This window comes from Borostomias antarcticus (genome assembly GCF_949987555.1).
Source record: "Borostomias antarcticus genome assembly, chromosome: 2".
In the NCBI taxonomy this organism is placed as follows: Eukaryota; Metazoa; Chordata; class Actinopteri; order Stomiiformes; family Stomiidae; genus Borostomias; species Borostomias antarcticus.
Genome location: NC_140235.1, coordinates 32,470,542 through 32,493,696, shown reverse-complemented (window position 1 = coordinate 32,493,696; position 23,155 = coordinate 32,470,542). Strand labels below are relative to the sequence as shown.

The window sequence follows — 23,155 nt, the reverse complement described above, 5'->3', positions numbered from 1 at the left end:
TTCGGCGATGTCGCTGCTAATTTGCATAAAGTTGAACTCTGCCCAACTTCAAATCTACGCTCAGATCGCTGGTATCGCGTCGCCTTATGTCGCCAGCTTCTATTGAGAATGAATGGCAGCCGGCCGCTCTCGTCGACCAAGTCGCTCGCTGTGTGAGTGCACAGTAAGACTTTGGCATTTAGTCTCACAGAACAACTCACGCAGAAATATTTTCCAATATTTTATTATGCATCACTTTGAACAACATTCCCTGTAAACATTTTAGCACCTTCGTAATCAACGGAGTACGTGTCCCAGTCAGACAGCAGGATCAGTAAATCAGGTCTACAACTCCAAACAAGGATACATGTTCTAGCACACTAGGGTGGGACCTCTTCAGTGGGGTCTGCTGGATCTGGGCCTTTGCAACGGTCGGTAAAGTCAAAAATGCTCAGGTTCCCAGAGAGCAAGTCAAGCCCCCTGTGCTAGCTGGAGCAACATGATTCAACAGCTTCATCTGACCATGGAAACACTGAACATCACCCCTGTACATCAGCTCTAGTGTGCACTAGGTGAAGCCAACAATAAATTACAGGTGTAAAACCGCACATAAATAGGAGCACTTGGGACAGCTGGTGAAGCCCTGGGTGTCATTTTCAAGATTGGTATTATTGCTTCAAGTCAGACAGACGTGATTTTGTTAAGCTATATCTGCCATTTTCCCGAAGCACCAGTTGAAATCCGACCCGGGCATCGATGGCCGTTTACAACTTGTGATACCTCAGAGGCCAGTTTGAGAGGGAGGATTGATCTGTACAGTCCCACTTGGATACCATTTGCTAACAAAGGACATTTCCACATTTCTGTCTGAGCTGCTCTGGGCACTGCACCAATCCAGACCGCCTGGGGCCTGTTACAATACTCCTGCATCCTTCCTTCTGTCCACGAGATCATTACTGGTCTGTATGCCATTTCTAACACTCTCTTTCACTTCTCAGACCTGCCAACTCATCTAAGAACTCCAGAAAACAGAAGGTGCATTTCAGTATTCAAACAAGCCCAAATGTAGCCCTTCATATCACAGTCACAGAACAGCAATAGCAGTCATGGAGTTCCCTGCAAACATGGGCTTTGTCATGCAGAAAACCTATTTGGAATACACAATAATGTTCAAAATCAACAATACTTAAGGACTCTAATCAAGTGTACTAGTCAGTGTTCTATCAAGGGTTCAAGGCACAGCAGAAGTGGACACTCAGGGGTCATGTACAGAAAAGTCACATTGTCTTACTTTAACACCACTTAGAACAGAGATTGCATCAATGCGTGCAGGACAGGTGAAATCTACGAGCGGAGAAGATTTTGGTTCAGAAGGATAGAAACCGGTTTAGGTCACAGAGAAGAGGAGTGCTGGTGAGCGACTGTGTTGGGACTGAACCCTTTCACATTAGCACCTGGTAGCAGAACGCTGTTTCACAAAGCATCGGGAGGCAGTCAAATTCACTACGCTTCACAATTTCTGAAAGGATTGGTCAATGGTCAGAATCAGTTGCTTAACTGATTGATAGCTCTGTGTGGAAACAGCCCTGGCGGGCGGGCGAGCGTGTGTGTGTCTTAGACCCATGTTCCAGTGATACAGTATTATACTTGTCCTGTTATAACAACATACACACATTATGTATAATATATACACACGCAAACAAGATATCCTGCTAGGAATGGAATGTTTGTCCCTGAAACATCAATAACAACCAGTTTGGACAAGATGGAGTCATTGCTTTGCCCATCAGTCTACCTCATGTGTAAAGAGGAGCAGGAAACCTAGGAGGATGTTTGCACGCTTTGCTGTAAACGCCAGAGGAAAGAGCAACGTCTCAGATCCCAGAGAAGAGGAAGATTTGTTGATAGAAAAACAACAAAAACAAAATACAAGAAATAAACAAAATACAATCCAGAGTGAGAAAGAGGCGGTAAAAAGCAAAGCTTCTGTAGAAAAAATGTGGCAAAATGAGTGGCCAAGACTTGCTTTAAAAGCCTTTTAGACGATGAGTCGATTGGGTTTCCTGAAGAGTGGAGAGTGTGTGTGTGTTTGCATGCGTGCGTGTATGTGTTTGCGTGCGTGCAGGAGTGTGTGTGTGTGTGTGTGTGTGTGTAAGGCTTGTGAGTTGATCAGAGGAGGTAGAGGGGAGAGTCAGGCCAGTTCTGCTTCTCGTTCGATCCCCACGTACTTCAGAGCGTCCGCCTGACTATACCTGCACAGAGACACCGGTTAACACACACGCTAACCCTTACATTAACTCTCACATTAACCTTCACATTAACCCTCTCCCAAACATGTCCTCTAACCCTCTCCCAAACATGTCCCCATTAACCCTCTCCCAAACATGTCCCCTCTAACCCTCTCCCAAACATGTCCCCTCTAACCCTCTCCCAAACATGTCCCCTCTAACCCTCTCCCAAACATGTCCCCTCTAACCCTCTCCCAAACATGTCCCCTCTAACCCTCTCCCAAACATGTCCTCTAACCCTCTCCCAAACATGTCCCCTCTAACCCTCTCCCAAACATGTCCCCTCTAACCCTCTCCCAAACATGTCCCCTCTAACCCTCTCCCAAACATGTCCCCTCTAACCCTCTCCCAAACATGTCCCCTCTAACCCTCTCCCAAACATGTCCCCTCTAACCCTCTCCCAAACATGTCCCCTCTAACCCTCTCCCAAACATGTCCCCTAACCCTCTCCCAAACATGTCCCCATTAACCCTCTCCCAAACATGTCCCCTCTAACCCTCTCCCAAACATGTCCCCTCTAACCCTCTCCCAAACATGTCCCCTCTAACCCTCTCCCAAACATGTCCCCTCTAACCCTCTCCCAAACATGTCCCCTCTAACCCTCTCCCAAACATGTCCCCTCTAACCCTCTCCCAAACATGTCCCCTCTAACCCTCTCCCAAACATGTCCCCTCTAACCCTCTCCCAAACATGTCCCCTCTAACCCTCCCCCAAACATGTCCCCTCTAACCCTCTCCCAAACATGTCCCCTCTAACCCTCTCCCAAACATGTCCCCTCTAACCCTCTCCCAAACATGTCCCCTCTAACCCTCTCCCAAACATGTCCCCTCTAACCCTCTCCCAAACATGTCCCCTCTAACCCTCTCCCAAACATGTCCCCTCTAACCCTCCCCCAAACATGTCCCCTCTAACCCTCTCCCAAACATGTCCCCTCTAACCCTCTCCCAAACATGTCCCCATTAACCCTCTCCCAAACATGTCCCCTCTAACCCTCCCAAACATGTCCCCTCTAACCCTCTCCCAAACATGTCCCCTCTAACCCTCTCCCAAACATGTCCCCTCTAACCCTCTCCCAAACATGTCCTCTAACCCTCTCCCAAACATGTCCCCTCTAACCCTCTCCCAAACATGTCCCCTCTAACCCTCTCCCAAACATGTCCCCTCTAACCCTCTCCCAAACATGTCCCCTCTAACCCTCTCCCAAACATGTCCCCTCTAACCCTCTCCCAAACATGTCCCCTCTAACCCTCTCCCAAACATGTCCCCTCTAACCCTCTCCCAAACATGTCCCCTCTAACCCTCTCCCAAACATGTCCCCTCTAACCCTCTCCCAAACATGTCCCCTCTAACCCTCTCCCAAACATGTCCCCTCTAACCCTCTCCCAAACATGTCCCCTCTAACCCTCTCCCAAACATGTCCCCTCTAACCCTCTCCCAAACATGTCCCCTCTAACCCTCTCCCAAACATGTCCCCTCTAACCCTCTCCCAAACATGTCCCCTCTAACCCTCTCCCAAACATGTCCCCTCTAACCCTCTCCCAAACATGTCCCCTCTAACCCTCTCCCAAACATGTCCCCTCTAACCCTCTCCCAAACATGTCCCCTCTAACCCTCCCCCAAACATGTCCCCTCTAACCCTCCCCCAAACATGTCCTCTAACCCTCTCCCAAACATGTCCCCTCTAACCCTCTCCCAAACATGTCCCCTCTAACCCTCTCCCAAACATGTCCCCTCTAACCCTCTCCCAAACATGTCTCCTCTAACCCTCTCCCAAACATGTCCCCTCTAACCCTCTCCCAAACATGTCCCCTCTAACCCTCCCCCAAACATGTCCCCTCTAACCCTCTCCCAAACATGTCCCCTCTAACCCTCTCCCAAACATGTCCCCTCTAACCCTCTCCCAAACATGTCCTCTAACCCTCTCCCAAACATGTCCCCTCTAACCCTCTCCCAAACATGTCCCCTCTAACCCTCTCCCAAACATGTCCCCTCTAACCCTCTCCCAAACATGTCCCCTCTAACCCTCTCCCAAACATATCCCCTCTAACCCTCCCCCAAACATATCCCCTCTAACCCTCTCCCAAACATGTCCCCTCTAACCCTCTCCCAAACATGTCCCCTCTAACCCTCTCCCAAACATGTCCCCTCTAACCCTCTCCCAAACATGTCCCCTCTAACCCTCTCCCAAACATGTCCCCTCTAACCCTCTCCCAAACATGTCCCCTCTAACCCTCTCCCAAACATATCCCCTCTAACCCTCCCCCAAACATATCCCCTCTAACCCTCCCCCAAACATGTCCTCTAACCCTCTCCCAAACATGTCCCCTCTAACCCTCTCCCAAACATGTCCCCATTAACCCTCCCCCAAACATGTCCCCTCTAACCCTCTCCCAAACATGTCCCCTCTAACCCTCTCCCAAACATGTCCCCTCTAACCCTCTCCCAAACATGTCCCCATTAACCCTCTCCCAAACATGTCCCCTCTAACCCTCTCCCAAACATATCCCCTCTAACCCTCTCCCAAACATGTCTCCATTAACCCTCTCCCAAACATATCCCCTCTAACCCTCTCCCAAACATGTCCCCTCTAACCCTCTCCCAAACATGTCCCCTCTAACCCTCTCCCAAACATGTCCCCTCTAACCCTCCCCCAAACATGTCCCCTCTAACCCTCTCCCAAACATGTCCCCTCTAACCCTCTCCCAAACATGTCCCCTCTAACCCTCTCCCAAACATGTCCCCTCTAACCCTCTCCCAAACATGTCCCCTCTAACCCTCTCCCAAACATGTCCCCTCTAACCCTCTCCCAAACATGTCCTCTAACCCTCTCCCAAACATATCCCCTCTAACCCTCTCCCAAACATGTCCTCTAACCCTCTCCCAAACATGTCCCCTCTAACCCTCTCCCAAACATGTCCCCATTAACCCTCTCCCAAACATGTCCCCTCTAACCCTCTCCCAAACATGTCCCCATTAACCCTCTCCCAAACATGTCCCCTCTAACCCTCTCCCAAACATGTCCCCATTAACCCTCTCCCAAACATGTCCCCTCTAACCCTCTCCCAAACATGTCCCCTCTAACCCTCTCCCAAACATGTCCCCTCTAACCCTCTACCAAACATGTCCACACTCAATAGACAAGTCCCAGATAGCAGCAGGGACACTGGGAACTTCCCACTGAGCAGTGTGTCCAGTCCTCATCTCTGACCTGTAGTCGAAGAAGAGCTCCTCCCCCGTCTGAATGGCTCTCTTGGCAAAGATCCCTATCCTGTGGTCTCCGTTCACCATCATCACTGAGGAGGGAGGAGGGAGTCGGTTACAACACCACCACAGCTTGCGCATCTATGAAACTCCATCTCTTTGTGCCAAGCCCTGCTGTGTGGTCCCATCTGTCACTGTATTGTGTTCCGTGTTGTGCCTGGACCAGCAGACGCAGTCCTGGGGTCATTGATAGCACTAATGGCGGCGGTCGGTGACTGTGAGCGACTGACCTTTTGCATAGCAGTTGGGGTTGACAGAATGGTTGGCGAAGCGGATCTTGTTGCCTTTCCTCGTGGCGTCCACTACGAAGTCTGAGGAGGAGAGAGACCAGGAATCACAACCAGTACCTCTAATCCGTCTTTACGGGAACATTTCTTTGGTGATGTTCGTTTGCTGTAAACGTGTGTGTGTGTGTGAGTGAGTGGATCACCGTTGTTGAGGTTGAAGAGGAAGCTGCACATGTATTTATCATAGACCTTCCCTCTGCGGTCTGCCTCATCCTGGGAGATGATCTACAGTGAGAGGAGAGACGTCACTCTCTCGCACGCACAGGCACACGCGCACACACAGGAAGAGACACGCGCCCACTGTCCTACCTCTCCACAGTACTCTGAAATGAACTCGTTCTTCTGAACCGGCTCTTTGATGAAGATGCCCCAGCCTGCTACGTCTGAGGGAGCTAGCAGCAGGTGCTGAGAGAGGAAGACGAGAGAGGAAGATCAAAACAGAACAAACCAGAGGTATGACAACGATTGAATGAGCGTGTCTGTGTGTGTAGATGCAGTATGTATGTTAAAGGTGCAGTGTGGAGTTTGTGATTTCCTGTTGGACTAAGGAAAACATTTTGAAAAATGCAACTGACAAAACCCCCGCCCCTCCGTTCAGGCCTCCCTCCAAAGCCCCTCCTCCAAACTGGAGGGAAAAAACAAATGACCCTCGCTAGGCAGGTTGACAGGCAGGGGAGCTGTCCAATCAAGTTTCAATTTAATTATTTAAAAGGGACAGCGTAGTTAAAACATATATATTACTCATAGGCTACTGTGTGTAATGTATACTATCATTTCAACTATAATTTCAAGTTGGCAGCACAAAATGACTGGACGCCTTATTATGCTGTGTTCACACCGGGCGCGGCGAGAAAATTTGCGCCGCCCAGTTCGCCTGGCGAATCCTGGCCGCCGCGCTGCCGGGTTCGCACTGCCGGTGCCGCCCACCGCACAGTTTGCGCAAATTGTATTGACTTTCTATGTAAACTCCCCGCGCGGCCGGAAAAATTTGCGCCCGGTGTGAACACAGTATTACAGTCCTGCGACTTCCACAGATTACAGATTTATTTCATTTTAGTTTAGCGCTTTATTTATTGCCGTCAGCATGTGATGAGAATTATTTAAAAGTTGAGCCAAACTGCATACTGCGCCTTTAAAGGACAATGCTCGTTTTTGACAACCTGGACCTTATTTACGACATATTATAAGATGTTTGACTCACCGAGATCACTTTTGTGTAGTTCGGAGGCCTGTAGAAGAAATTTAAAATCCAGCGCGAGCCAGTATATCCATGTAATGGCGGTGATCGGGGCACGAGAATGCAGTTTCTCAAAATCTATTTTCGGCCGCTAAACGGTTGTTTTCATCAATCAGATTGGATGAATCGACAGTTGAGATTCCTCAAAGCGAGGCATTGTTGTGGTTTTCAAATACGGGGTCTTTAGCCTCTGTAATATGATCTTTACACGCCTTTCCCCACTTGCTCCAGCACGCATGCGCACAGGCCAGCACGCAGACTGGCTATTCTCCGGCTACACTCGCGGCTCAAAACGATATGGACGTCCGTCATATTCTAATTCATTTTCTAGATCCTCTAAATCTGACAAATATTCAGCCATATTGCACACAATATTCTAGGCACCAACAATCCGATCGTAGCGCAGAGAATGTGAGCCGCGAGTGTAGCCGGAGAATAGCCAGTCTGCGCGCTGGCCTGTGCGCATGCGTGCTGGAGCAAGTGGGGAGAGGCGTGTAAAGATCATATTACAGAGGCTAAAGACCCCGTATTTGAAAACCACAACAATGCCTCGCTTTGAGGAATCTCAACTGTCGATTCATCCAATCTGATTGATGAAAACAACCGTTTAGCGGCCGAAAATAGATTTTGAGAAACTGCATTCTCGTTGCCCCGATCACCGCCATTACATGGATATACTGGCTCGCGCTGGATTTTAAATTTCTTCTACAGGCCTCCGAACTACACAAAAGTGATCTCGGTGAGTCAAACTTCTTATAATATGTCGTAAATAAGGTCCAGGTTGTCAAAAACGAGCATTGTCCTTTAAGTATGTGGTTGTTTCATTCTTGTTTATATTATGTATTGTATAATTGGACGTGTGTGTGTGCGCGCGCGCGTGAGTGTGTGTTTGTGCGTGAGTGTTTGTGCGTGAGTGTGTGTGCGTTTGTGTGTGTGCGTGTATGTGTGCGTTCGTGGGAACCTTCTTGGCCCCTCTCTGGATGGAGCAGTTCTTGCAGGACACGTTCTTGCTGTCCCAGTGTTCTGCGGCTCCGCAGGTCAGGCAGAGGTCGGGGTCACACTCCCTGACCGCCAGGTAGCACGGACACTGCTTGGTGTTGCACTGGGCCTTACACCTGCAGCCGGGGAACCGGTTCTGGCCTGCACACAGCGGGCAGGTGGGCCAGCGTTACACCCACACAATTTTGGTCATATCTAGTAGGACTGGGTTTAAAAAATCGATTCATCAATTCTGAGTCGATTCTGAATCAAATGATTCAGAATCGATTCAAGAATCCCAAAATCGATCTTTTATTTAATTAATGAATGAATGAATAAATGAAGGAATCAATAGTTCATTCATTCATTCATTTTTGGAAATCAGTATTGATACCCAGCCCTAGTATTGATGTGTTGCATAACTTTGCAGTCAAAAAAACTGGTTTTAGTAACACTAACCGAATCGATATTGAATCGAATCGAAATAATCGATTCTGAACCTTGTGAATCGGAATCGAATCGATTCTTGAAATTCTACTCGATACCCAGCCCTAATATCTAGGTTGTGTGTGTGTGTGTGCGCGTTCTTACACTCGGAGCTGCACTGGCAGAATTTCTCGCAGAAGTTCTGGGCGGTGACACAGGGACAGGAGGAGTCGCAGGGCTGGCGCGGGTGGTCACATGGCTGGTAGTTATACACGTGATTGGAGGAGCCGTCTTCAGGGGGAGGAGTCAAACAGCACTGGTCAGCGTGATTGTGGACCAGCGGTCAAAATATGAAAGTTGTAAATAGTCCTACTGAGTGAGCTCATACTCACACTCTCACTCTTGTATATCTCATCTCTATTATCGACTAGTTAGAATTAGGAAGGATTAAGGATTTAGGAAGGATTAAGGAAAGCCCACATATATGAAAACCTTTATATGTTCTTAGTTTGCCCAACTGAAGGGGTTTAATGCTCCCATCAAGAATGGTGTGTGTGATTCAATACTCACCTTTCTTCAGTTGGATCTTCCTACAGTGAGTGGCCCACAACCTGGAAACAACAGCAGCAGCTTGTCAGTAAATGTGGGCGTCCTCTCCAGAGCTCTCTGGTCCCCTACGGGGCTCTCCGGTCCCCTACGGGGCTCTCCGGCCCTCTACGGGGATCTCCGGCCCTCTACGGGGATCTCCGGCCCTCTACGGGGCTCTCCGGCCCTCTCCGGCCCTCTACGGCCCTCTACGGGGATCTCCGGCCCTCTACGGGGATCTCCGGCCCTCTACGGGGATCTCCGGTCCTCTACGGGGCTCTCCGGCCCTCTACGGGGATCTTTAGTCCTCTCTAGACCTCTATGGGGCTCTCTAGATCTCTACGGAGCTCTCTAGTCCTCTACAGGGCTCTCTAGCAGGCGGCACTGTTGGAAGCCGTGTACCTGTGTTTCCTTTTCTTCTTGCGAGGGGGCGTGTCTTCGTCCTCCGCCGGGGCGCGGGCGATGATGCTAGACTCCTTCACCCTGAACTCGTACACCTGACACACACACAGCTTATAAACAAACGTCCCACAATGGGACGAAAAGAGAATCCTTGCGGAGCACGCCACATCACATCTGAGCCCTTTTAGGCTTTTAGAAGCTCTGTCCAAGTAACTGTTGTGCCCCACACACACACACACACACACACACACACACACCTGTCTGCAGGTCTTGGTGCCGATGAGGCGTGCGATGGCGCAGTAGTTGTCATAGTAGGTCCCTATGAGGACCCTGAACAGAGAGGCCTCAGCACCGCTCCAGTCCACCACCTCGGGTTCACAGGTCAGCTTCAGCTTGACCGGGGTCTGACACCGCGAGTTCCCCTCTGGAACACACACACACACAACCACACACACACACACAACCACACACACACACACAATAAATAGACAACAAAGAGGATTACAACGGATCAATCTGGAGATAGCAGTCTAGTCTATAACACTAGTCTATAACACGCTATAGTGGCCAGCAAAGGTTTTCCGTGTGTGTGTGTGTGTGTGTGTGTGTGTGTGTGTACCGGAGCTGCTGGTGGTCTCGTCCTTCTTGTCGTCGTCGTCCTTGTCGTTGTCGCGGTCGTCGTCCTTGCCCCCCTCGTGGTCGCTGTCCGTGTCTTTGGTTTCCGAGGAAACACTGGGGGTGCTGGGCCGGCTGTTGCTGTTGGGAAGTCGTCCTCGGCGACGGCCCGTGGTGCGCTTGGAGGGGGTCTTGGGCCTTTCGGTCGCCATGACGGCCGGGTACTCCCGGACCATCCCGTCCTGAACCAGGTCAGAACACCGACAGAGTCACCCGAGCGCTCAAGACCAGCCCGTTTCATGTGCCGTTTTCAATGCTTCCTCTGCACTTTATTTAATGATGTTTGTCGTGACAATGGTCCTGTTTTGGTCAACTGTTTGTAATGAGGTTGAAGTTTGGTTACGGTTGAGGCGGTTTATCTACTTGCCTGAACCAGGTACATGTAGCATTCGATGCCGCAGGGTTTACTGTCCACAAGGTTCTCCATGTTCTTACGCTTGTACGTGTTGGGAGTGGCATGGAACGCTGGAGGGGAGAGACCAAGGAGAGAGAGAGGTAAGGAGAGACACAGAGGTAAGGAGAGACAGAGGTAAGGTGAGACAGAGGTAAGGAGAGACACAGAGGTAAAGAGAGAGAGACAGAGGTAAAGAGAGACACAGAGGTCAGGAGAGACAGGTAAGGAGAGACTCAGGGGGCGTGTGAGCACACTCACGGTGGAGGAAGCAGTCGTATTTGAAGCAGCGTCTGCAGAACAGCGTGTGGAAGGAGTGCAGACTCTGCTCCCTCTGGACGGAGCGAGCGTGGGGCCCGTCGATGTTGGGGGTGCACTCTGGGGGCAGCGCACCGGGCAGCTGCTGCTCCGTCAGCTCCTTGTATCTGAGAACACACACACACACACACACATTTATATCCCAAAACGGAAGGTTAGTTAGGACACGTACACACTCAGTAAAGAACAAGGGGAACTCACTTCTCTTTGAGCTCCTCAGTGGAGCCCTTGTCAGGGAACATGGAGGAGATCGCCTCAAAGATCTTGTCAGACGGAAACTTCTTGTCGTCACTACTTGTGCCTGAGGACACACACAGAGGTTACACACACACACGTTACACACACACACGTTTTACACACACACACACACACACACACACACACTGAAAGTAGTTATAGAGGTCAAGACTGGCCTCTAGTGTGGATGCAGGACGTAGGGAGAGAACTCACTCTCTGAGCTGATCAGAGTGTCCTTGTGAGCGTCCTCAGGGTGGTCCTTGGCGTCACACAGCTCCATCTTGTCCAGCTTGAAGTCCTGCTCTTCATCCTCGTCATCTTCCTCATTGTCACTGTACTGGGTCAGAGCGCTCACCAGCTCCACAAAGATCTCATCGTTGATGAATCCACACTCTGCACACACACACATACACACGCAACACGCACACACGATGAGACCAAACCGAATCCCAGACAGACTTAGAGTGTAAATCAAAGTGGAAAGCGGTGCTGTGTGTGTGTATGTGTGTGTGTGTGTCTCACCCCTGTCTCCGTGCACTTTGCCGTCGTAGTTCTTGATGAGCTCCTCTATGAAGGTGCCATCCTGGTCCAGGATCTCGTCTCCCATGTAGGGGATGTTGTGGAGCACCGTCTCGTCCTCCACCTGCCAGGGGCGGGGTGACGGGGGGGGCGGGGTGACGGGGTAACAGAAGGGGGGCAGGGTGGAGAGGTAACAGGGGGGGGGTGGAGGGGTAACAGAGGGGGGCGGGGTGGATAGGTAACAGGGGGGGGGTGGATAGGTAACGTGGGGGGGTGGAGGGGTAACAGAGGGGGGGCAGGGTGGAGAGGTAAGAGGGGGGGGGTGGAGGGGTGCAGGGGCAGATCGGTGCAGGGAGAGAGGGAGGGCAGGTGAAGCGTCAGAGGACATTTGTCAGTTGGATGTTAGTAAGGTCACATGGCTCCACAGAACAACGGCTCGTTCACAATGTATCTGTGTGTGTGTGTACCATGAAGTTCTGCTGCAGAGGGGACCAGGAATACATGACCGGGACGGACGCCACAGCGTTGAGGGTCTTGAGAGGGATGACCTGTTTATGGAACTCCGAGAAGCCGCTGTCCACTGCACACTGTAGGACACGCGCACACACACACACGACGGGTTATGAAACAGTCGAAAAAACATAAATTATCCCTTTCATTGTTTCATGTTCACTGCCAACAACACTGGATCAAAAATGATCATATAATTACATTTTGGCATGAGGCACCACCCATAACTGTAAGCCATCATCCCGGACCAAACATGTCTACAAGCCTGCCATTGGAGGGAGTGTGAATCAGAATCGGAGTTAGTTTTACTGCCGTTGTAGTCTTTCAGCATACTAGGAATTTGCTTTGGGGACTGGAGAATAACATGGAGACAACATTGGACAGGGTGCAGAGCATGGGGAACAGGGCGTACCAACGCAGCCATGCACAGCACCATTCAGATATCTAAAGTGTGTCTGTGTGGTGTGTAGAGCGCGTGCTGACCTCTCTGGTCCCCCGTAAGGAGCTTACAGAGGTCATGATGTGGACAGGCTGAATGCGTCTCGTCTTCCACTCCTGGTTCAGGATGTCCGTCCGCTCCAGAATCTTCTGGCGGTTGGAGTTAAACATGCTCTGGAGAAAGAGACGCGTCAGAAACCTGTCTCTGTGCTTGTGTGCGCATGTCTGCACCTCTTATGTGTTTTTCTCCCTTGACCAATCTGCAACATTTGCGCTAGAAAATGGTTTGTGTGTGTGTGTGTGTGTGTACCTTGACCTCGTCGGCTCGTCTGAAGCGTTTGAGCTGCCGGAGCCTCATGTACTCAGACTTCACCCTCCTCTTCCAACACACAGGCCCCTTCTCTGACCGCCTCCCCGTCAGCACCATGGTCAGCCTGGAACACACACACACGCGCGCACACACACACACACACACACACACACACACACTTTAATCATTTATTTACGCCCACATAATGAAACCATGCATACAGGGACACAAATACTAAAGGCACAGATTAGTCTACAGCTCACAATTAACATGGACAATGTCTTTCACATACAAAACACATCACTCATGGGTACAAGCAGCAACGTCTCCGCCATTTATGGCGACTGCCAATAATTGCAGAGAGAGCAATACTTGGTGAGCCCTTTAGCTTCCTTCTTGGATGTCTCAAGTAGACGTAGTCCTCTGACAACCAACCTATGAACATGTCCAAAGCTGCCAAATATGAAAACAAGTAGTGTACACCTATAGCCTAGCTCTGAGATGGTATTTACGAGAGGTTGGTATTACACACACACACACACACACACACACACACACACACACACACACACACTAGAATCTTCCACTCCCTTCACCTTACAAACACAGACCAACCTCTTTCATAAAAATGTCAATGACATGCACATGACATCTACGATAGTCAGATAATTATGGTGAATCTACATTAAAACTGGTGTATTCTTAATTTGATACCACACACTTGACTCAAGGGGCAAACCAGCCACAGCCAAAGGCTTGAGGGCCCCACAACTTATTTTGCCCCATGTTGAAAGACAGACTTGGAATGAGCTTCTCCCTCAGTTCAACTCACATGTCTCTATTTGACCAGGTAATAATACCAAGATATGAAGGCATGGGGAAAGCCCCAAACGGTCTCCTGCTCTTAGTCAGCACGTATGAAAACCCGTCCACAATGACTTCCTCTCTTCGCTCATCTCGTCAGAGAAACGAGACCTCGGTACTTCCTGACAGTCACTGGGATTTTGGTGAAATTTTAGGAGTGAAATAATCCCTATGTTTGGAAATTGATATTATTAAGAGGGATACTGTGACAGGTGGTTGAATAGCGACCCCATTAGACACATCAAGTGCATCAACAGACATGGGGCGAGACGGGTTCTGCTGAACTCGGGAGGAACATTGTTGCTAAAAATGATCACTCCTCTTGACATTGACGTTGTGGATAGCTAACGTTAGCTAGCTAACTTAAGAGCGAGCATTACATTTTTCTGTAACGGCTGGGAATCCGAGTGCCAGCTAACGTTAGATTTGATATTCAGCTGGAAGTATAGATGTTTGGTTCAGGAGAACGCGGAAACCGGAGTTTTCTAGCTTGACACCACGTCATATAACTTAAGCAAACCAGCCAGTGTAACACCAAGACAAAGACTTTGTGCAATTCACGATACAAATAAAAGAAATGCAGCTATCTTTGTATTATCATATGCCCTTTGTTACTGATCATCAAGATAGCTAAATAAGTATACCAGATCCGTTTGTTTTGCTGCTAACAAACCTGCAAAAAGACCCCGACCCTCATTGCCAAACAGTCCAACACGAGCTCAACTCTCGAGCTACTTAGCTTCGTGTTTAGCCTGCAAGCTAAACAAAACATCGCGCTCTCGCTTTTGGTTCGTAATTCATACGGACAAACAGTAGCGGTATTGACAGCGTCTCCTACCTGCGGAAAGAGGTCAGTTCTCATTCAATCAAGTGAAGTCGAGATCGACCGGACAAACCAACACACACTAAATCGTCCGTTCCTACCTCCGGCTAGCTGGGGAGAGAGAAGGGGGGTGGCGATTCACCTCGCGCGTCCGCCGAATGCCAGCTCTCCGAACACCGGCTAGTCCGAGCTCGCCACACAAAACGGGCGATTCTTTTCTTTTGCTGCGCTTGGATATATAAATTGGGTAACGGCTAGATACTGTCAATGTAAATAAACAATTGTAATACTGCTATTTATCTGTAGAGTTTTCCTAATTTCAAGATTTCCACCTCAGCAACTATTCAAACATCTCTCTCTCTTCACTCGCCGCCCACTACGACTACTGCAGATTCAACGAGCGCCAAACATATGAGCCATTCACCAGCGTCGATACTCAAACTTCTCACTGTGGTGTTATGCGATAGGTCTCATTGTACGGGAGAACTGACCAATGAGAGGGAGCGCTGTGTTGGGGGCCCCGGAATGGGGGACATGTGGAGAACTTCCCTTTGTTCTCTCGGTTAACAACGACCAAAACCCTAAATATAATTGTGATATTCTGACCGTTAAGTGTCAACACCGCTCCTTGGTGCCATATTTAATTTTCGACTATTTGTAATTCAAATGGTTTATTCTATCTTCTATCATGTCAATAAAATTTGAATAATTCCTTGAAAAATTTTCGCGTTTCATGGAAAATGTAGGCTACAAGTATAGAATTTGACCTTAAACCATCCTAGAGTACTGTGCATGTTTTCGATTTTATAGGCAAAGGCCTACACTACATACAATCTATTTATATTCTGGACAGAGCATTTACCCTGATGTAAACCGTGTTTCCTCCGGCCGGGTGCATCTCAATAGCCTAAATTGACTGCCTCTTGTAGACCCATATCTTCTACAGGCTACGCGGCAACACTGACCATATCTGGACAGATGAAGGATAGTGTAGGCCACTTTGTGCTTGATATATTACACGCCACACCTTATCGATTTTCTCTCCGTTTTTATCAATTCTGTGTTTTCAGGGTGATCGTGAGACCTCGGAAGGAACCAGTCGAAAGTGTACAGCCGCATCCTCAGCCGTTCTACCGGCCAGGGTCAGCTAGTTTATTAGACCCCGCCCCGTCTATGCATTCATTGGCTTACAGCACCGAGGGAAGCATCGCCAAGACTGCACTGTAGCAGCTACAATGGAGCTTGGAAACGAGATTACACATCTGTTCTCTTGTTCACATTTTCGATTGACACCATGAGGGTTTGATCTCATACGTTAACCCTTTTTTGTCTAACCATTCACTGATAAGTCGTGGAGCAGATTTCGGGTAGAGGATAGATTATTGATGCATCCCATCATTTCCATAGTTCACCCACCACACCAAGTCGCATCATTTTCACAACATTTTATTTAAAAAGATGTAGAAATCTTGAACACAGTGCTACATGCTCTTAGAAATGGAAAAAAGCAGAATCTCTTGACTTGATCCAAAAAAAAGAACAAAAAAAGGTTGCACATCAGGATCACAGCGATTCAGTAACTTCCCTCTGTTCTTGGGCTTTCCTCCCGTTTTTTACCCAGGGCTTATCAGACCCAAAGACTCTGCACTGGCATGGTAGAGTTCTTAGCAGGGAGAGATTCTCAAAGTTCATCTCTCTTCTGCGATAACTGTGTGGCATGCTGTTCCAAGAACTTACTGAATCCTTCTACTGTTCTGTCTTCACCTTCAAATATGATTGGGCTCTGCTTGTTGTTGCTAGGTGCCAGGTATATGGTGGGGTAGCCCTCCACTTTGTAGCCATCATGAGGCACGTCGTTAGCTGTGGCGTCCATCTTAGCTATGACGATGTTCTTCTCACCTTTGTACTTCTTCCCCAGGGCAATGAATTCGGGCTCTAGTTTCTTACAGTGACCACACCACGGGGCATAGAACTCAAGAAAGACATCCTTCTCAGGATCCATGACGATGTCGTTGAAGGTATTACCCACGACTACCTTCACTGGCCCTTTGTTGTTCTTGGGGATCGGTTGAGATTTGATGATGGGCTTCAATTTGCCTGCAGACATGGGGGAGAAAAGGCAGAGTCAGTACAGGACAAGCAACTGATCTGTGTCCATAATTGTCCCATTGAAGATGAACAAGAGAGAGCTATTCAATAGTCACATACAGTATAATGACAATGCAAAATATGACACTACACAATGTCTTTTAACTGTGCAAAGTTCCTTCAAACATTCTTTTGTTTTCTGACAAGTGGCATCACATTACTGGTGCAGTTCAGTGAGTCAGTATTGAGTCCAAGGCTGCTATCCTACACCATTTACATGCTACAATATAAAACGTTTAAATATGATACTTTAACCACTGTGGGTTTTTTGGCTATAAAAAACAAACAAAGTGTGCCTCTTTCAACAACTGTAAAACACACACCTTTCTTGAAGGCCATGACAAAGTCCCTCAGGATGTCAGAGTCAAACTCCTCTGGCTCCATGGCAAACTTCTTGAGTCCATCTCCCAGAATTCCTACATTCACTTCCTCCCCACTGTCACTCAGTCCCAGGCTCTTCAGCTCATCAGAGTAGTCTTCCTCGTCCGCAATGGCAAATGTGTATTCTGGGAAGTCCTTGGCCACCTCCAGCACCTTGGCCCTCCAGAATTGAGTGGCTGGAAAAGACAGCAGTCAGAGAAATGGAAAGAGCATAAGCTGAGGAAAAGGGATAGATACACGATGGTTGAGGGGCGATGGTTATTGGTTAGATTTATGTCATCTATCATATGTTGTTCTATGCCCTGAGCATTCATGGTGACACAATCATTTAGTGGACCTCTTAACAATACAAGGCAAGGCAAGGATGAAACACCTACCCTTCTTGTAGTCGAAGCTGAAGTCCACGCCGTAGTAGACCACGACCAGCGGCCTTGTGGTGTAGCGTTTGGCATCGTTACTCTGCTTCCTGTGTCCCACCAGAGGCAGCATGTTGTTCCTGAAGAAGTCCTGAACATCTGAGACAGACGTGGAGCCCTGGAGAGATCAAGATGAGGACTAAGTTTAGAATCATTTGCAAAAGCAATAAATACATGTTTTTGTGTTTTTTTTTTTACAGATCCTAACAGCCCATCTGAACACTCGACAGGTCCTAATGTTCATCAGGAGCTACACAACATGTGCATGCATACTTGCTAGTAGCAGCACATAACTTTGAGAACAACTTTGAGAACATCATAAAAACACCAGTACACACACACCACACACACCCACACTTTGCTAGCAGGATCTACCTCAACGGCCAGTGTTCTGGACGCTGGCTCGTATTTGGAGCGGAACTTTTCAGGCTGGACTATGACCACGTGGCCGGGAGAGGTCTTGAGCAGCTTGGCCATGTCAGAGCTGAAGGTGTGGAGGAACTTGAAGTCCTCTCGCATGGAGTTGCCTAGAGATGCACAGACGATGAGTGCCACATTAGCAGACATGGGAGAATAGACAGTAAAGGCCAAAATGCACAAACCAGAGAGCGCCTGACTGCCCCTGACCAAAAGGTGGTGTCGCCCCCCCCCCCTTTGGTGTGACGAAATGAGGAGCAGAATCCGACTGTCAGCTTGGTGTACTTTATTTTGACTTTTGTCGACCTCACCTTTTTTTTAAATGATAAAACTGTATTCTAACTCAGTCTCTAGTTTAGAGTGTATTCTAACTCAGTCTCTAGTTTAGAGTTTCCTGCAACCTCATGACACAGATTACGTGTTTTACAAAAATTGCCCTTGCCAAACAACAACTCTTATTTGGAAATATTTGCAATACAACAGAACCCAATATAGTAAAGTCCCACAGTTGCAGTAAAGTGCTGCATGTTTCAAAAGGTATTATGTTAGCTACCATGCAAGTGATCGCTACTCACAGGCCTCCAGGTAGATCTCAAAGCCTGCGTCCTCCTCTGTGGAAAACACTCCCACGATGACGACATCGTCACCCTCTTTGATGAGCTCCTGCACCTGTTTGACCGCCTGCACCTGCTTAGAGGGAGGCCCTGCCTGCTCACTCATGAAGTCAACAATGCCTGGAGAGAAAAGAACGCACATATCGGTCAGCTCAGAATACACACACACACACACACGCACACACACAACACACACACACAACGGGACAGCCATCAAATACAAACACACTTCAAGAGCAAAACGTTTTATATGGACATACCCATCGTCTCTGTGGGTCCGTTGTATTCAAAGGCCTTGCCCTTCCTGAAGATCTTGAGGGTGGGGTACTCAGACACTTCGAAGCGAGTGACGAGATCGTCCTCTGCGGTGGCGTCCACCTTGGCCAGGGGGATGGGCGGAGAGCGCTGACCCAGCAGCTGTGCTGCCTTCTCATACTCGGGAGCCATCTTCTTACAGTGGCCACACCTGCACATACGGTCACAACAGCATCAGGAAAGCCTCTGCATGAATAACATTCATTTCCTATTCATATTCTCAAGCTTGGCATTAACACAAAAAAAACTAAACCATGTTTTCTTCAGGGACTGACCATGGTGCGTAGAACTCCACCAAGATGAGGTCAGCGTTGTTGACCACCTCGTCAAAGTTATCCTTGGTCAGCACCATTGTGGCCTCTGGGGGGGGCTTCCAGCCAGGCTGGGACACCTCCTTCATTCGAGCCACAATGGCTGAAATGCACAGTTACATCAGAAACAGAGGGAACATGGTGCGACTGTCAGGCAAGTAAGGGACTTGATCTATGATAGCCATTAGCCAATAAATATCCGCCTATCTAGGAATGACTTTCAAAAGTTCAGACATTCATAGACAAGTGAGTCAAACTATGGAACACTGTTCTAGGATCCTTGTGGTACAATGTGTGTACAGGTATGTATCCTATCTAAGTTGCATTGTGGGTCCCCTACCTTTCTCTGTCCTGGCCCCTTCATACTCAACGGGATCCCCCTTCTTCAGGATCTTGAAAGTGGGATATCCCGTCACACCGAACCTGCTTCCGAGAGCAGCAGACTTGGTTGCATCCACCTTGGCTACAGGGATAGGGGGGTCGTTCTCTTTCAGAGCCTGGGCGATCTTCTCATACTCGGGTGCAAAGTGCTTGCAGTGGCCACACCTGAGGACAGCAGAAATTCAATTGATTGAGAAAAGTGGGAATTCAATTGATCGATGTTGATAACAGGTTGATAAGGAACAGGTGATGCCCTCCAAGACAGCCCAAATGTTTCTATCCATGTATTGGTTTGTGAGATCTACAAAGAGGTTATTCTCTCTTCGTTTGGAGGACATCTGAACTGAAAGGTTAGGGACAGATCTTTCTTTGAGATAAGAGATTTTGTCTAATATGAACTTACCAGGGTGCGTAAAACTCAACCAGCACTGTATCCTGTCCCTCCATGAAGGTGTCAAAGTTGCGGTCAGTCAAGACCAGCACTCCGTTCTCTTCCTTCACGTCTGTTCCCTCATCTTCCTCCTCGTCTGTATCTTCCTCCTCATCATCGCTGTCATCACTCTCCCCGTCGGCTTCCTCTGCAACATCTAACAATGAGAGGAATTGATTTAACGTTATAGCTAAGTGTTAGCAGAGGTTCAAATAAGACATCTTGGTGTTGGCAATGAGAATAATATTTTGGAGCTTCATACTCTGTAATACTACTAGTTAGCAAAGTAGATTTGGTTGCAAACACCCATTTCACGTGCGCGTCACAACCGAGTTAGCAGCAGGCTAGCTAGCCATGTAGCTAGCTTCATGGCTAAGTGTAACCAGGCGGGCTAAACATTTACTTAGCTAGTTAACGTTACCCTAAACGTACGCGGTAACTGCATTTCTGAAATGTAACGTTACAAATTATTTGCTAACGTTAGCTACTTACCATCTTCACAGCGGATGACAGTCGCAAAATGGACAACGCCGAGCAACACTATCAATAGCAGCGCTATTTTCCTCATTTCCAGATATTCCAATGGGTTGTTAGCTGGACAATAAGAAATATGTTTCCTTTGATTTAGCTAGTTAGCTAGCTAAACCGACAGATGTCATCAAATGACTGCAACGTTATACAACGAATCAATACTGTTCTGGTGTTGAATTGAGCTAAGGTTTGTGGTTTCATACAAATACAGGACTTCTGGAATCAAGCTCCCCACCTCCCGACTTGAACTTGTCTGACTTGCCACGTTCTCATTGGCCCAGCGTCGCCTTTCATCCAATCATGTGTCGCCACTTAATTCCCTGAAACGTGTACGTTTGAGGGTTCCATTGGATAGTTGTGTGGTTATTCTAACTTTATTGGACTAGATAAAGTGTATGCAAACATTGTAACATAAGTGGCACCATGACATTGGCAGAACCCAAGAATTGTAATCTATTATAGCCAATTTGTATGAGGGATGTAATTTTCATATCAACATTAAGCGGTTGAACAACCATTGAAATCATCTCATGAATTTGTACAGCACTTTTATTACATACCTAATTATGATGACACATTTAGAGACTATGCAAAATCTCTTTAATAATATAGTTGTAATGCATTAAGTATTGTTCATACATTGCCAGTAATGTCTTGTTAGTCTTACATCTCATACAGCTACACAGATAATCATGGTATGGTATGATCATTCAGTGCAAAGGCCAGCAATTAAATAGCAAGATCTTTCATTTATTTATATCCTGACAGGGTGCACGTTCGTCCCAGCACTGTCTGACTGAGCCTGGCTCCTCTCCCTGGACCTGCAGTCCTGCTGTCCTGGGAACCTCATGGACCAGAACCTCCACCACAGCTGTATGGGGCCGCCAGGGCATCTGTACCCCTGCTAGGTGGCTACTCTTGGGCCTCCTAGGTGCCCTCTTGTCAAGTAAAGCAGTGGTGGTCAAGTGGTTTGACTGGTTCTCCAGAACCACAGGCTGCTTCTCCGTCAAGTAAGTCCCATTCTGGATGTGAGGCAGATTGTGCTCTGCCAAAGCCCCAGTGAGGTGCTTCAAGTCTGGGCAAGAGAAAAGGGTGTGTTCCCCTGTGGAGGTATGGAAGTCTCCGTCTGATAGCACTGGGTTTCCTCTGGACCTCTCTCCGTCTGGCAGGGGACAGTCTAACCTCGCAACCCCACCTGAGAGTGCTCCATCTGGGATGAGACCCTGTCCCCTTTGTCCTCCCTGCTGCAGAAGCTGGGTCCTCTCCAGCTCAAGCTCAGATCTGGGATGGCTACTGATGTTCAGGGGGTCGCTGACTGGCGTTTCACTCAGAGCTGAACACTGCAACAGAAGGAAAACATTCACTTACTGTTGTATGAGGTAGGCACACAGGGCTGATTGTGTACAGGGGCATTAGCGTTAACTCAAATTGGTGTGGAAGACATCTACCTGTGTGTGTGCATGTGTTTTATGTGTGCGTGTGTGTGTGTGTGTGTTTTATGCGTGCGTGTGGCCCACCTGTGAGCCCAGGCTGGAGGGGCTCTGGGTGGAGGAGAGTGGTGTGGGTTCCCCCCTGTAGTGGGGGTCCTTGGTGGGCAGAGTGTGGTGCAGACTGTAGTGGGGGTCCTTGGTGGGCAGAGTGTGGTGCAGACTGTCGGAGAACACATTCAGTCTAAACAGCAGCTCATCCACCAAACCCTCAAACTCCTCCAAGTAGTAGGTCTAAGAGGAAAAGAATAAACAAATGCCATTGAAAACAACAACAACAACAGAAGGCTGGTAAACCTGCACAGAGATCATGGTCAGCGCCTTTGAACAAACACTCTCTGGAAAATGGAGGCCACTCACTCTGCTGTGGACGTGGCTATCTGTACATCTGTGCTTGGGTCGGCCAATGAACGCACACATCCTCTCTCTGACGCAGACGGCCACCTCAGACAGGGTCAGCAGGCCCCTCCTCCTCCTGGCCCTCTTTGCAGCTTTCACTAACGAGGAGACCAGGCCAGTCACCTACATGGACAGAGAAGACAGCGCTCTCATGACTCTGGCCTATGAGACCAGGCGTCACCTACATGGACAGAGAAGACAGCGCTCTCATGACTCTGGTCTCTCATGACTCTGGTCTCTCATAACTCTGGCCTTTGCACATGAGCATTCCCCCGGTGGTACATTACTGTAAGACGTGATACCGCAAATAAAAGGCGCTTCACAGTCACACTCTGTAAATGTACTGTGTCACCCTTGTAAATCATTATCAACCAAAGGAGACCTTGAACGGTAGAAGTGTTTTGTGTACCAGGGCGGTCCAGACCAGAGCGCCCGTCAGGCTGAGGGCTCCGTGGTAGGGGCTGCCCGCCAGGCCAGCGGGGGGGCGCGGCCGGTAGAGGTGAGAGAGGGAGGGGGTCCTGAGGAGCCCCCGGCCGCCCCTGGACGGAGAGAGGAGGGTGTGGAGGGAGCCAAAGAGCTGTGGCCCTCTTGTGAGCAGCAGGTTGCCCACACTGGACAGCGCCACCAACAGGACAGCTCCTGACAACTGGACAAAGCACACAGAGGGTGAATCCAATCCAATCCAACTTTATTTGTAGAAGCACTATAAAACCACAAATAAAAACATAACTACACAGCTCACACAGGCATAAGGTACATACAAGTACAGATAGGTATCCTGTTATATAGGTATACAA

The 23,155-nt window shown here is 48.7% G+C and overlaps 2 protein-coding genes across 2 annotated transcripts; both read right to left on the bottom strand.

Annotated features, from left to right (window-relative positions):
- Window positions 1-236: 236 nt before the first annotated feature.
- On the bottom strand, window positions 237-14,925 carry ezh2 (enhancer of zeste 2 polycomb repressive complex 2 subunit). The gene is made up of 20 exons (XM_084453076.1): window positions 14,630-14,925; window positions 12,842-12,965; window positions 12,577-12,705; window positions 12,051-12,170; window positions 11,587-11,707; window positions 11,278-11,457; window positions 11,029-11,128; window positions 10,771-10,934; window positions 10,486-10,583; window positions 10,063-10,300; window positions 9,701-9,867; window positions 9,444-9,538; window positions 9,027-9,067; window positions 8,622-8,747; window positions 8,014-8,192; window positions 6,125-6,220; window positions 5,959-6,040; window positions 5,759-5,839; window positions 5,476-5,560; window positions 237-2,231 (listed from the first exon to the last, which is right to left on the bottom strand). The coding sequence occupies exons 2-20, from the start codon at window positions 12,956-12,958 to the stop codon at window positions 2,171-2,173; spliced, it is 2,280 nt and encodes a 759-aa protein (XP_084309202.1). The 5' UTR covers window positions 12,959-12,965; window positions 14,630-14,925; the 3' UTR covers window positions 237-2,170.
- Window positions 14,926-15,971: 1,046 nt separating this feature from the next.
- Window positions 15,972-20,700, bottom strand: pdia4 (protein disulfide isomerase family A, member 4). The gene is made up of 10 exons (XM_084456564.1): window positions 20,434-20,700; window positions 19,915-20,098; window positions 19,471-19,676; window positions 19,095-19,233; window positions 18,765-18,970; window positions 18,466-18,624; window positions 17,849-18,000; window positions 17,435-17,591; window positions 17,000-17,233; window positions 15,972-16,625 (listed from the first exon to the last, which is right to left on the bottom strand). The coding sequence occupies exons 1-10, from the start codon at window positions 20,507-20,509 to the stop codon at window positions 16,210-16,212; spliced, it is 1,929 nt and encodes a 642-aa protein (XP_084312690.1). The 5' UTR covers window positions 20,510-20,700; the 3' UTR covers window positions 15,972-16,209.
- Between the last annotated feature and the right edge of the window lie 2,455 nt (window positions 20,701-23,155).